We start from the raw sequence: 14,728 nt of genomic DNA on the forward strand, positions 1-14,728 counted from the left end.
ATGCTGATGAAGTCTTTGATATTCAACAGCAACGAAATTGTCCTTCAAGGATGAAATGAGCGTCCTTGAAGATCATCCAATGTCCAAAAGACTTGCTGACGTCACCACTAATGATATACATGCTTGTAAAATGGCATTGATAATGACTAGAACAAAAAAAGAAAGATGAGATAATATGACAACTGCGATGAAAGTATTTTCAACATAAGTCCACTAACATTTGGGTACTCCAGGGTGTCTTCTACATGGGGTTCCCAGAATCTTCATGCACAAAATTGATACCAGTTGACATAATCAGATACACACCTTCCATACACTTAGAATGAGGACTGAGACAAGGTTTATCTATATTTGGCTGAGGGTGATAATACATACATTAATCACTGGAATTATGAGCCCATCCAGTGGAAGCACCTGGATCTCCCACCCTAAGAAGATCATCACTCGGTCACCATAGTAGAAAGTCTTCGTCACTGTTTTCTGAGATTCAGGGAGAGTCTTGAATGATGACAGATCATTTGCCAAATGAAAGTAAAATCACAGGCATATATCATACAAATTTGATAGCAAACTTGAGGCAAGCTATCAAGGGAAGAAGGTTTTTGGTAGGATTGTGACTATTCTCGGATTGTGTCCTGCACTCTATTTTCAGTTTGTCAAGCTGCCGTTCACGACATAACTAAAGGAACCATATTGTGGTCCAGGCATGGCCTCCAGTTAGTGAAACTTATTTTACAATTTTAAGCCCTACTTTCATAATGTCAGGTTTGCTGCTGATCAAGGGAAAGAAATTAAATGTTGTTCGGTGTTGAGACCAGATGTCCTGCGTTAGTCCAACTCATGTCATGACAAATAACAATAAATATATGCTGAAAAACAAAGAGCACTTATATATTGTTGCTTAAAGCTGTACATTCAAATTGTTGTCTAACCCTTAACTAAAATTGTCACGAAAACTACTCTCATGATTCTCCTTTACATCAAAGTCTGGTAAAATTCTTATCCTCAAAATTTGAATCGCGTCACGTTTTCATATAGCATTAGTTTCCTTGTAAATGCTTGTAACAACTACAATGACAAAACGAAGAAATCTAATTTCATGATTGCTTCGTCTAAAAACTTGACATGTTTATTTGAGGAATTCAAGCGTGTGATACGCTCAAAATGTCTTAACGTCTACTTAATGCCCCTTTGTTTTTCTTTCAGGGGAGACACTGGTTTATGTCGCGATTACATGTTTCTAGAAGGCATTTATTGAAGTGTTGTCTATTATCTACTAAAATGGAAACATTTAAAGAGTATAATACATTATCATGTTATTTTTACATTATGCTTACGTTGTATTTAATGAAGCTTAATAGTTATTGTTTCGTTGGGCTTGTTTAATGGCAGACAACAAATATTTGCATTAAACATTAAAATGACAGACACTCATCACTCAAGTTATCATTCATTTTGCGTGATTTATTTTGGTTGATTTTAATTATATGTCTCTGAAAAGCGGATCATGCATTTATTTTCAAATTCTGACTTTAGTGAATGACTTCTAAACAAAAGTTACCATGGTTATCGTACTAAATAAAATAGATCAAGTGTGCTGTTTAAAATAACTCTGCGCAAAAGCCGACAAATTGCGAGGGGAAATGTGTTTACATTGGCAAAGATGCCCCAGTTCGGTGATACTAGTAGAAATGAACGAATTAATGACATTTTTGTTGTCCACAAATTTTATGATATTGGCAAATTTGATATGGATTAAAAGCTATTTTCTTGGGTTGATGGGTCAAGTATATAATATACAATCTCCCACGTATTTTGCTTGACAACCTGATAATTTAGTGCCACAGGTAATAAAGGCTGGATACTCTAGTGATGGCATGTAATATCTGTACCACTTGATGATGGGGTATCAAAGATGTTAGCTGTCCTATGACGTTTAAAACTGCCTAATAAACTCCGTGCTGGCCAATTAGACTTGATGATATGCGTGATTGATACAGTGTCAGACATAATATCAGAACCAATATATCTCAATCATATCCAGATATAGTAATATCAGTGTTGCTGAATATTGACCAACCGACCTTTCCACCAAATGGCCAACTAGTGTTCTCCTGGCTATCTAATCATGTCACTAAAACATGTGGTATAACATAAAATCGCCCATGGTTCATTGTGTTCATGTCATATAAGAGTACAAATTGAAGGAGAGTATTCTGTTATGTCAATTACATCGACGGTGTAGTGAAGAAGATATTGCGTTCATTGACCTTTTTCCCCAAGAGGTACTAGAGCATAAAAGTTCCATTATATCGGATGCTTTTCATTATTTAGCCTGGGTAACATTTCTGGTAGAAATTTAATTTTAATTTGTGGGAATATAATGTGGGTTTGTCACTCAGGTTGATTTACTAATTACAACATTAATTATTCTCTATTCTATTTTTGGAAAATAAATCTAATTGGAATGGTCCTCATTATTTAACATATTTTCAAAACCGTGTCCCATACTACTAATATCACCTCTAATGTTAACTTACCTGCGCACTACATGTCAAAACGTTATTTACTTGGGATCGACATCTTGACGTATACCATTCTAAGGAACATAATCAGTGCAGTCACACTTTAAATCACCTTAATGGCACATATCTGTTATTGTAAATAATAACAACGGAGTGAATTCAATTTACTTACAATCAGTGGCGTCAATCCATCTTGAAAAGTGAGGGGGTATTTGGCCTAAATTGTCAAAAAGTGACTGAAAAGAACGAAAAATGTGTAATTTTGCCAAAAGAGTGGGTTTGACGTCCATGCTTATAAATATCAAACACTACCACTATTCAATGCAAACAATGTTTGACCACCAACTTGTTTATGAGTAGTGATAGTAAGTGAAGGAATTTTGTCATTGTGTTAAAGCCGGGATTGGAAAGCGCACATTGCTAACAATTCGGCAGTAGCAATAAAAGTTTTGGGTTTTACTTTCAAGATAACAAAATTTACTGAGATAATAATTGACAAATAATTTGTTTATGAGTAATGCGGATATGACACAGTTAATTGAAAGAATGTTGTTGTTGTGTTAAAGCCGGGACTGGAAAGCGCACATTATACTTGCAACTTTGCAGTGATCGGTTTCAATTCTTTTTGTATTTTTTTTTCAGGGTAACTTTTTATTATTTACACATAATTGCCTGTTTTGAATGTAAGATTACACATATGAACTTTATTTGACCGTTTTGATCTAAAAATCAGCTGTTCTGCCACTGAACAGCATATGATTATAGCTGCTACATAAAAATATGATCGCAATTATTTTCGCTCAAAGCTGTTCTCGTTAGCACATATCTTAAACCTTAATTGGGTCATGGATAGGTCAGTCACCTGTAAGACTAACGTGGTCTAAATATCATGAAAGATGACTGCGTTCTTGTTACCCTGAAGCTTATAATTATACCAATATGGGCTAACGTGACTACATAGGTCAGGGTAGTGGTCAGGGCAGAAGCTTTCCATCAACTCTTGTTATTGTTGTGAATTTGTATTGACAGTTACTTTAATCAGTTTTTATTGGAAGATAAAATGTAGTTAGATAATGAAAACCTTTTCAATCTTTGTCAATGTAATGCTTATTGCATATATTTTTAACCTTTCTTTCTAAATTGATTTATAAAAATAAGTTAAAGCACACTTTAAGTCAAATACCCTTTCGGGTAGATGTGATACAGTCATCCAGTTATATTCGTTCATATCAATTTAAACGCATTAACAAGTAAAAATGTAAAACCAACGAGTGACCTACAAATTACACATGGCTTGTTTTGCTTTAATAACTCCTTGTATATCAAGATGAATGATTTTGATGAAAGATATGCAAAAAATGAGTAAAATCGGAAAATAAGATAAAAGAAACTAAACTGGCGGAAGTCAATTTGAAATTGCATGCGTGTTTGACAATTGACAAAAATACAATTATCGTTTGATGATATTGTTTCTAGTTAGTGCTCAAATTAACATGCCACTTCCTTTATGGTTTATGGTAGAACAAGCTGTCGAAGCACGTCAGACCAAAAATGTGAGTGTGTTGTATATGACTGCACCTGTATGGTCAGTGTTGAGACAAGATGCCCAGGGTCAGTTCAATTCATGACGAAGGACGATAGATCCAGTACGGATTCTTTGTTGGATAAAGCTGTACATTACAAATCATTGTCTAACTCTTGACTGAAATTGTTTTGAAAACTACTCTCACGATTCTCCTATACATCTTTACATCAAAGTCTGGTAAAAATTTCCCTTGTAAATGCTTGTAACAACTACAATGACACAACGAAGAAATCTAATTTCATGATTGCTTCGTCTTAAAACTTGACGTGTTTAGTTGTTTAACTCAACCGTGTGATACGCTCAAAATGTCTTAACGTCTACTTAATGCTCCCTTTGTTTATCTTTCAGGGGAGACACAAGCTTGTATATGTTTCTACAAGGCATTGATTAAAGGGTTGTATTATCCACTAAAATGAAAATTCAACATGTTCAAAGACTATAGAAACATTATCATTATGTTTTTACATTATGCTTCAAGGGGCATTTCGTGATCCACAGCCTTATCCCCCACTTTTCTATTTTAAACAAATGAGATTTTTATACCACTGGAAACCTCTGACTGGAAACCTCTGACATTGTGTTTATGTACAAAAAATTTCTTGCAGATTAATTCGTTTAGCATGTTTAGCTAGCAAAAATATCGTCAAATTTGAATTACGTTCAGGTACACCAGAACGAAATTATAATACAGTGGTCTATGGAGCAGTGTAATACACATAAACATGCGTAACTCGCAAACGCAAAATCGGAATCAACAGAATTTTTTTCGTGGATATCTACTGAAAAATGCCACAAAAAGAGGATTTTAGGATCACGAAATATTCCTTTAATAGTTGTTGTTTTGTTATGATTGCTTAATGGGAGAAAAATATTTGCATTGAACATTATAAAATAACACTCTACTATTATGCTATCATTAATTTTGCGTGATTTATTTTTGGTCGATTTAATTGATAAATCACAAAAAAGCTGATCAAAACGAGAGGTATTATGGCATGGTTGTCGTATAAAATGAATACTTTGAATAATGCCAACTCAGAAGAGGTTGAGAAATCAAATATCTAATATCATGCTGGTAGGATATGACTATTGCAATAATCCTTTTTAAGTCTCAAGATTAGCTCTCGTGAGTAGCATCAAGAAATTAAGCATGCAAGCCAACGGAAACCAAAAATAAATTTATGATATAAAATATAAAGGATAGTGTCGGCTAATGTAATGAATATAAGGACCTCCATGTGTCCATTCTGCCTTCCACTAAAGGCATAAAAATCTTATGAACTTTAACTTGTACAACCCTACATGTAATATTGCAGGTGTGTTGCCCTTACACATATGCTACACGCTGTTTCAGTGTATGAGTAATGTACTTAGATGTACTTTTTTATGTTTTACAATCTATTTTATTGCTGTAATGGAGCCACTGGAACATGAGTAAATAATAAACAAATAAATAACGGAAATGAAATGTAAATATGAAGGCCAGGGCGTTTTCAATCCATTATATTGACCATATTGACTCATGGTGAAATAATGAATTCATAGAAATTATGGTTCATGAGTCGTCATGATATAATTGAAGTATAATTATGTTGATTATTGCCTATCAATTAAATATTATACGTTAGACCATTGTAAATTTTTCAAACTTCATAACAATACTGTCAGTTTTTCTATTGAAACTATGGCAAATCTCATTGAAAAGTCTTAGAAAGTGACACGGTGTGAAACCATCTTTTATGGAGGTGAGAAAGAAATTGGTATATTGATTCGTTTCTTTTTGATGTCAACCAAATTCTATTTTTTGATTGGTTTAGATATGTAAGGCAATAATCTGGCGCGGACCTAAATATACTCCTGAAATAACCTGAAAGCTAATCCTTCAAAAACAAAAAATAACTTTCACAGCGACTTTAATGAATAAAGATAACTGTGTCCTTTGATTCATCTCATGTATCATGCTGCAACCCGTACGTCTGGGACTATAGGTTAAAGACCACTAATAGGCCTGGGCGATACATTGAAATACGATGAGGAACTATTTGTTTTCATGGCATTCGAAAAGACTGCATTAAAATCGCTGAAATTGATCAAGTTATACAGCCAAAAACGTACTTTTTAAAGTTTGATGCTTCAAAATGGTACATTTTCTCTCATTATATGACATTTTTGATGTAATAGTACCAAAATTCATACGCACGGCTTCGGTTTTAGTAAATAGTCGCCCTATCATATTGTAACTTTCAGCTTCGAGGGCGCACTATCATTTTAAGGTGTTTACGGTTCAGTGCGTTAAAACAAGAAAAGTCTCAGGTCAACCTATGTTGAATTTTTGATCATTTGGCATCTAAATCATATAGTTTCACCTGATATTGGTGGCATTGAACTGTGAGAGTTCTGAATATGAGAAAATTCCACCCGAAATTAGGCATTTTCCCATTGAAACACGTGTAATACATAATTAGTGGTATTTAACCTATAATAATAATTGCCGTTACCAATTCACAGATGAATTGAGATGTATTCACGGTTGATGATTATTTTTTTGCCTAAATTGGATCATCGAGTTCTGCAATTGTGAACCCGTGAAAATCGACCGCAATAATAAATTAAATTACCTTCTATTTTGCATCGACCTATGTTTTCAATAAATTAATTTATTTTCCAAATCTTGTCTTCATGTATAAAATAACAATTAAAGAGAAGAAGTAGAAACAGTTGAACGTTACTTTTATAAGAAAATACCATAATATTGGGCTGGGCCTGTAAATGCCAAGTTCTATTCATTTTGATGTACGTTCTCAAGATTATTTCATCTCAACATGAAAGAAAAACATAACACTTTCAGGGATGACTGTCTGAAGTTAAGAATATTTTCTCTTCCATATCAACAAAACCGAAATAACGACAAAAATTATAAAATATTCCATTCGTTTCAAGTTAGATATATATATATATATATATATATATACAAATATATATATATATATATATATAGCATATTCTAGCGTATTATTTCCATTGGTCTATTCAGTTTAGATCCATACACCCCCATGATAGACATGACCTTAATTCTTCCACACAGGAAGTGTGATTTAAAATCTACATCCCTATGTGGAAGATTAAGGTCTTATCTTCCATAGATGGTGTGTATGGATTACAAATGTAACAGCCCATTTTTGGTCAAACCTCAGCATTAATCCTATCTCATACTTCTATCAAGACTTGCATTATTCAAACCCTTGGTGTCAATAATTTAAATATATATATGTATATTACCAAGAGCGTGAAATACATTGCTATATCTAATAATTGCTTGTCTAGCCCCAAAGCATGGCTTAATCTTGGTTTCACCAATTAAGTATGATTATGCAGATGGGCTGAGATGGCGATTGGCGCGCACATACGATAGGAGAAACCAATGACCATCATGAAGTCGGAAGTGGAAGTGCACATTCTCGTCGTAGGTTGTAAATATCATATGGTCACAACAGATTAACTTTGTGGTGTAATTTTTGACCTTCAGCGTTGGCAGTATAAGGCCACAAGGAACATTATTTTTGTTGTTAATTTAATACTCACGTGTTTTAGATTAAAGATGGTCGCCAATATTATGTCCAAAATGTTAAAACTTAAATTCCACGCCATTACACATTATTTATCTGTGAGGTCATGGGTCACTCAACGTTCAACCCTTCAACCTGAGAGTTAGTCTCCTTTATAGGCGGTTTATGGCTTATGGTATGTGGTTTGAATGCAGTCTGAACCCAAAACTATATCAACACTGGAGATACATATTTGGTGTATATAAACGAATCCAATTTTACGCATTCCTACACCTCAATGGCTGCCAAAGTTGGGTCCCCGTCGGCTCCATCTCACCTAAAATGTGAAATGATGCGGTCTTGGGGGGTATTTTATTACTGCATTCTATCACCTGTGTTACACGTAGACAAAAGAATAATGACAGTGTACAACACAAAAGAATCTAACATCGAATTTTAAGCGGCTTTAATCCACCCAATTGGGCAGTCACTACACCAGTTTGGTGCATGCGGGGACCCGGTGTGTTACATTTCAAATCAGTATAAAAGTGGTTTCCGCTTTGAGATAATGCCACAAAGCTTTTTGGTGTAAATCAAAAGCAGTAAGTTTGTGGTATCAATTACATAAGAATGTTTAAATTAATAATGGATATGAACAGGAAAGCTCGCCCTTCGATTGATCCAACCAATCTCCAATGCATATATAAGACAAGGTTGGGCGTAAGACCATCCTCTTTTAAATATAGCAGCTCGGGTAGTTCTGACCTTGGGTGGAAAGGCTGCATAGTGAGCAACACTGTGCTGAGTGTAGCTGAGTGTGAATGACCCTCTGACTACTTTCTCTAAACCACTGAATTGGAAAACTGTGCAACGTGTCCCATAGAATAAGTTTCTTATGTCGGAGCTTTGTCCTCGAGACCAACCAGTAATATCAATCCATTTTGAAAATTGGGAGGGGGACAAAAAGTGTCTCATTTTGTCACAAAGTGGGAGAGGGACATGTCCCCCCCCCCTGGATTGATGCCCGTGAGACCAATCAGTGACGGACTCTAGCAACTACAAACATGGCGTCCTCAAGGATCTATAATTACTGCTGGCCCCTCCTAGCCACGATTTCAAATAAATACTGTTGTGTAAATGATCTAGCTAAACAATGCTAAACACACAGAGGTCTGATGCTTGATTTCTAAGTCAGGTGTTCCGACTATAAAAGCAACCACCAAAATGCTGAGTATTACAACTCTCCAAAGTATCAGTTGACACAAAGTAAACCAATAAATTCCATGAAGTGTTTATGAATATTCTAATATAAGGATTAAACCTTGATATTAAACTACAAGTCGACCTACAAATAAAATGATTTTTGTCAGATGCAGACAAGGAATAGAGTTATTAATCGAATATTTCAAGCACACTGTTTTTATGAATTATCAATGGTGACATCTGTCTATTGACCATCTGTCGCCAAAAACAGATATTGTTTCACGAAAGACATTTGAAATTAATAAGATATAAAATCATAATAATTACCTTTTCGCATATATCTTTCATAATGAAACTGAAACTGTAATATCCATAGCATCACAAAAATGATGTATGATTTAATAAGACAGCAAGATCAAGCACTGAGACTTTTCGTGTGCAAAGATGCGTTATACGGGGAATCATCAGTCTTTATAGTAACCGACAAAAGTATTTTCTTTATCTTTCGCTAAAATTATTTCGCTCCGGTTCTCTCAACCTTTTTATTACTCGTCTGCCAATCACAAATCATGGTGTATAAACTCAACTGGGGTTTTCAAGCGTACTGAACATATCATTTTTCAAGTTTTTCTTGTCAAAATTAAGTAAAACAATTTTACTTACATCGTTTTGAGCAGCAAACATAATATTTATCTCTTCACCAATGCAAGGCAGTAAGGGAATTAAGTAATTAATTCTTGAAACCCTCATTAAAAGCTACTAAAACGCCATTCAATAAGAAACGTCCTTAAACGGATATCTCATATTTTCTGTAAGCTTAAATTAATAATTCTAGAATTTTCCTTCACCTGATGACCACAAAACATTGTAAATATTTATAATTCTTTTTAACTAACAGTGTGATTTTAGAGAGTTACAGATTTTTGCGTAATTTAGGATTATTGGTGTTTTTTAGAACAATAGAAACGGTCGACACATCGTAAGTGCGGTTCATTTTTTCTGTTGCCTGTAAGACTATCACACTTACGATGTCTTGCATGTAAACTCATTTCTTTTTCAGTACAAGCCATCGTATTCGTTAGTGGTGCACTAACGATAAGTTTACACTCAACTTCAAATGAATGTAGTCTGTCAAAAAGGACCTATACGAATGCGTTAGCACGACAATCCATTCCTGGTTTTTTTTTTCAGGAGTATTTTTAAAGGAGTCCCATTTACATGTCAGTGACCAGAGTCCATTATTTTTTTACACCTCCCACGGTTGTTTGATGGCATGTAGAACTGTATTAATTTTAAGCAAAGTTGAACACTGATGGCACTATCTATCTTAAATTTGTTTGCATCTTTACAAGTGGTAGACACTTGTATAATGGCATTTAAGCATCATAAATGAGTAACACAGCAAGGAAATTTTCAAACTACTTTTTACCAATGAAAGGAATCGGTCATATTAATGGGCTAAATTAAATTAAAATATATGTAAATAGCGCCCTCAATTTTCACACAAAATAAACACTACTACAAAAAGGCAGCACAGATGACAAATTTGATGATAAGAAAATCTAAGTTTAAAATAGCTTTAAAATGTATGTGTATATTAGTGTGATAGCTGTTAGTAATTGTAAAGAATTGAAGAATTGAGAATTATGTAATGTTTTGTTAGAAACATTAATAAATGATCATATCATTCGGTTTGCAAAATTTCTCAACACACAGACCCAAAATAAATTATTTAAAACGGTCAAGAAATATGTTATATGAGCGCAAACTGTAATTTTGGCCTATATTTTAAAGGAAATTTTGTTCAAGCCATTGTGTGTGAATTATGTGGAATCCTGACATCCCCTTACGATGGTCTTGTATAAGTATAGTCGTATATCCTTTATGGTACCGGACACGTATTGCATCTGTACACTCGTGTCTTTTTCAGTGCAAAACTATCGTATAGGTAATTTGTTTTATTAAAAAAATAATTAATTGACTATTTCAAAATGCTTATTTTCTTGTGCTTTTCAAAATACATCAAACTCATTTTCGCCAAAAATGTCTCCTACGATGGTTTTGCCCGAGGTCTTGCATTTCCACAAAGAAATTTCCCCCGTCTTTCAAGTTTTATCATGCATTGTGTTTCTTTTCCAGAATCCATGATGTAATAAGTGTTCTTAAAAAAAAAAACATCAAGTGTGAATTTGTAACCAATCGCCTCTTTATTTGCTTCACTTTTCCAGGTTTTGTCCAAGTGTGTTTATATACCTACTGATGACTATTCCCTGCATATGGGTCCTGGAAATGGGTCTTATGGCTGACAGACTAATAGTATCAGAGCAATCCAATTTCACCGACTGCGTTGATTCAGAAGATATCTTTGACCATGTTGATCAACTCGAAGCTGTCGAGGTTAAAGGAATTGAAGTAAGTTCAAATATGCTTTCCCGAAGGCTACCATGCAATTGAAGTACCCTCCATTTGAGAACCCAATGAACCGGCCCAATGATTTCTACAAATATTATAGAAAAATAAGTACATTCCCCTTGCCAGGTTTCAAATGTGAAGAGAAGTTATGTTTGCTTGCCGTTTAACGTTTGTCACACATGGGCATGATGTGGTGAAAAAGACTCAAATTTAAAAACGTTAATGTGGCAATATCAAACCACGATTAACGATTAGAGTAATAGGCTATTCCAGTTGAAAGCCACACTACACCTGTGGAAGATTTTGAAAATATGTTCCAAAGGGGGAGTATGTTTTTCAAATGTAATTGGTCTGGGTTAATCATTTTGAAACTCATACTCCCCTCGCATAATGGCTTTACCTTTATCTTCCACAGCTGGAGTGAGTATTTCAAATGGAAGCTACGCATGTGTCTATTTGTCGAAACTCATACTCTCTCCATGGAAGATTTTAGCGGAATCTTCCACAGGGGTTGTGTGTATTTCAAATGGAACAGCCCATTATAGGGGGATTGGGTGAGTGAATGAGTGAGTGAGCGAGCGAGTGTAATATGCAACACGAATGTGAGGTTTATTAAGAATACCTAGAAAAATACTATTTAATTACACTCTAAATAACCACATATGTAAGAGTATGTGATCATTGCAAATACATAATGGCTAACAGATTCACCGTCGACCCAGAAATCAATGCACTTTCCGTTCATCAAAGTTCACAAGCTAAAGTGATCAAATTGGGATGATATATGCAATATCTACCAAGTTAGCTGTCACCCTTGAGCTAGTATTGCACTTGATTCCAGCAAATTGATTAGTCCCATTTGTATTCCAGTAACGTGATAGTCATTGCATGTCGTCGTTATTACGCATATCACTACGAAAACAAGATTATAACAAATATTATATTTCGTCACAGTTCAAGTATTGAATTTGAATGTATTTTTAATGTACTCTAAAAGTAAATTGGTATTAAAAGGACCACGTTGCATTATCTTCTAAACATACAGGGTGAGTAAAAAAAAGTGCAATACAGCAAAGAATCGATATTTATGTAAGAACCAAGTTGAACCTTCACATTATTGAATATTTCTATAAATGCCACACTCAATAGTCACCTTCTGTGAAAAAATGAAGTGACTGGCTTTTACCGTTTAATTTTTATGAGTCCTTTTGCTGCGATACCCAATTTCATTATTTGTCCACGAGGTACCATGCATTTTGAATGGAAGCACACAATGCACGATTAATGCCCCAGCTCTGAAACTGACTTTAACATAAATAGGGTTGATTTTTGCGTTATTTTTATTTCTTTTTTCTGTTCAAACAAACTTTCTAACATTACTTTAAGTCCTTCATACCTCACTCGACTCCAACTCCAGTTTTTTAAATCCCAATATGTCAAACTTACTGGATCTTTTGTAATTCACTCCACTCCAATTTGCCCGTATTTCATTTCGACATTTGAAATACCAGCCTACAAATTTATATGGTTTTGATAGAGAATAAACATCTTTAAAATAAAGGGAAAATAAAGATAACAACATATAATGTTTCTTCTCCTTAAACAAGACCAAAGGACAATAACGCTTTGGGTGCTTCATTTTATTTCAATGCCAATGAGGTTAAGAAACTGGCAGTGGTTCCAAATCTATCTTACACAGAGTGGCCTGACATTCAAATTTTAGGTGTCTCTTGGACAAACATTAAAATCGGGTATCGCTATAAAATGTGTCATAAAAACAAAACGCTAAATGCTAAGTCCTTGATTTTTTCACACAAGATCACTAATGGATATGTTATTTATAAAATGTTTTAAAATCTAAAAGGTTCAACTCGGTTCTTTTTAAAAATAAAAATGGATTCTTTTCTCTATTGAACTTTTTTTGACTCACCCTGTATTACCTCGAAATTTACATTCTCTAATTTTATGGATCTAGTTTTGACCAATGACATTGTAATTAAATGGGGTTTGAACATGTAAACTCCTCCTTTATTCAAGATTTTAATACTTCGACCATTTCTTATATTCATAATATTACTCTTAAGTAAAAGGCTTTATTCATGTACAGTTATACATTCAATCATCTTCATAATTTTACAGATTATGGACAGACCGGACCTATACAGATCATCTGTATGTTTCCCTAAACCTAAAATAATCAATTTATCGCGGCCGAATATATTAAAATCACGTGAAATACCAAACGAATAACACTTTAACCATATACACCATGTACACTAAGCCAACAAAGAAACTTTTATTTTTATTTAAGTCATATCTTAAAATCCTGTCCATCAAAATGAACCAAAATTCCACAAAGGATTACTTATTCTTTAACACATGTAAGTAACATAGCAGTTGTCCAACAGACACAACAGCAAAAGTGTACTGATATGGAACAGCTTCCTGGACCACATTCACAGCCCAATAACTGGCACCCAGAACAAGAAATCTGTGAGAATCGTTGAACAGATGATAATTTACCAAACGGTGCTGCTTTCTGCTTTTCACGCATTTTCTTTAAGAAACAGGCCTTGTTCCACACTATTCCACTTACTCTTTGGGAATTATCTGTGCAAGGCCCTTATTCACATTCTCACAGATTTCTTGTGCTGGGTGCCAATTATTGGACTGTGAATGTGGTCTAGGAAGCTGATCCATGTCAGTGCATTTTGCGGTTGTGTCAGTTCGTCATAACTCAACAGGAGAACATAAGTAGCATCCAGAATTGCCGATCATACTGCTCAGCTGATGTGGGCTCAAATCACAATCTAGTGATCGCTAAAGTGGTGTCAGCACCAGTCAGAATCAAACGCCTGAAAACAACTCCAAAAAGCTATGACGTCAGTAGATTTACCAACCCTCTGATTGCAGAAGAGTTCAGAGCCAAGATTGGTGGTACTTTTGAACCCCTGCTTCAACTGGAGGATACTGATGTAGAAGACATGTGGGCCAAGTTCAGAGACACCACAAACAAAATAACTGAAGAATCAGTTGGTATTAGGAGGGCTCGCCAAGTGAAGGGATTGCCTGAAGAAGTCAGGAAAATGTGCCACTTGAGAAGGAAAGCCAGAGTCTTGATGTTAAACAACCCGTCAGCTCCAAACAAGAAGTGCTATCGGAAGCTGAACAAAGAGGTCAAATATCAAGTGAAGCAGTGGAAAAGAAAACTTCTTGAAAAAGACGTTCAAGAAATGGAAGAAACCCATGCAAAGAACATAAGCCATGATCTCTTCAAGAAAGTCACAAAGCTAGCAGGTGATAAAACCAAAGTTCAAACTGCAGCCAAAGACAAACATGGTTCACTGAAAACAGCCCCAGAGGAAGTGATGAAATGCTGGGAGGAATACTTCAGTAAACATCTGAATACAGAATTCCCCAGGGACTGTAATATACTTAACTCCATCCCGGAGCCTGTC

The 14,728-nt window shown here is 34.8% G+C and overlaps 1 protein-coding gene across 1 annotated transcript in view; it reads left to right on the forward strand.

Moving 5' to 3' along the window:
- Positions 1-14,728, forward strand: part of LOC140147316 (uncharacterized) — a 57,389-nt gene that overhangs the window by 39,443 nt on the left and 3,218 nt on the right. The window contains exons 2-3 of the mRNA XM_072169094.1: positions 11,087-11,270; positions 14,015-14,347. Of these exons, the coding sequence (XP_072025195.1) occupies positions 11,087-11,270; positions 14,015-14,347 (517 nt within the window). The remainder of the gene's footprint in view (positions 1-11,086; positions 11,271-14,014; positions 14,348-14,728) is intronic.

The sequence above is a fragment of the Amphiura filiformis genome, chromosome 3 (assembly GCF_039555335.1).
Source record: "Amphiura filiformis chromosome 3, Afil_fr2py, whole genome shotgun sequence".
NCBI classification, from domain to species: Eukaryota; Metazoa; Echinodermata; class Ophiuroidea; order Amphilepidida; family Amphiuridae; genus Amphiura; species Amphiura filiformis.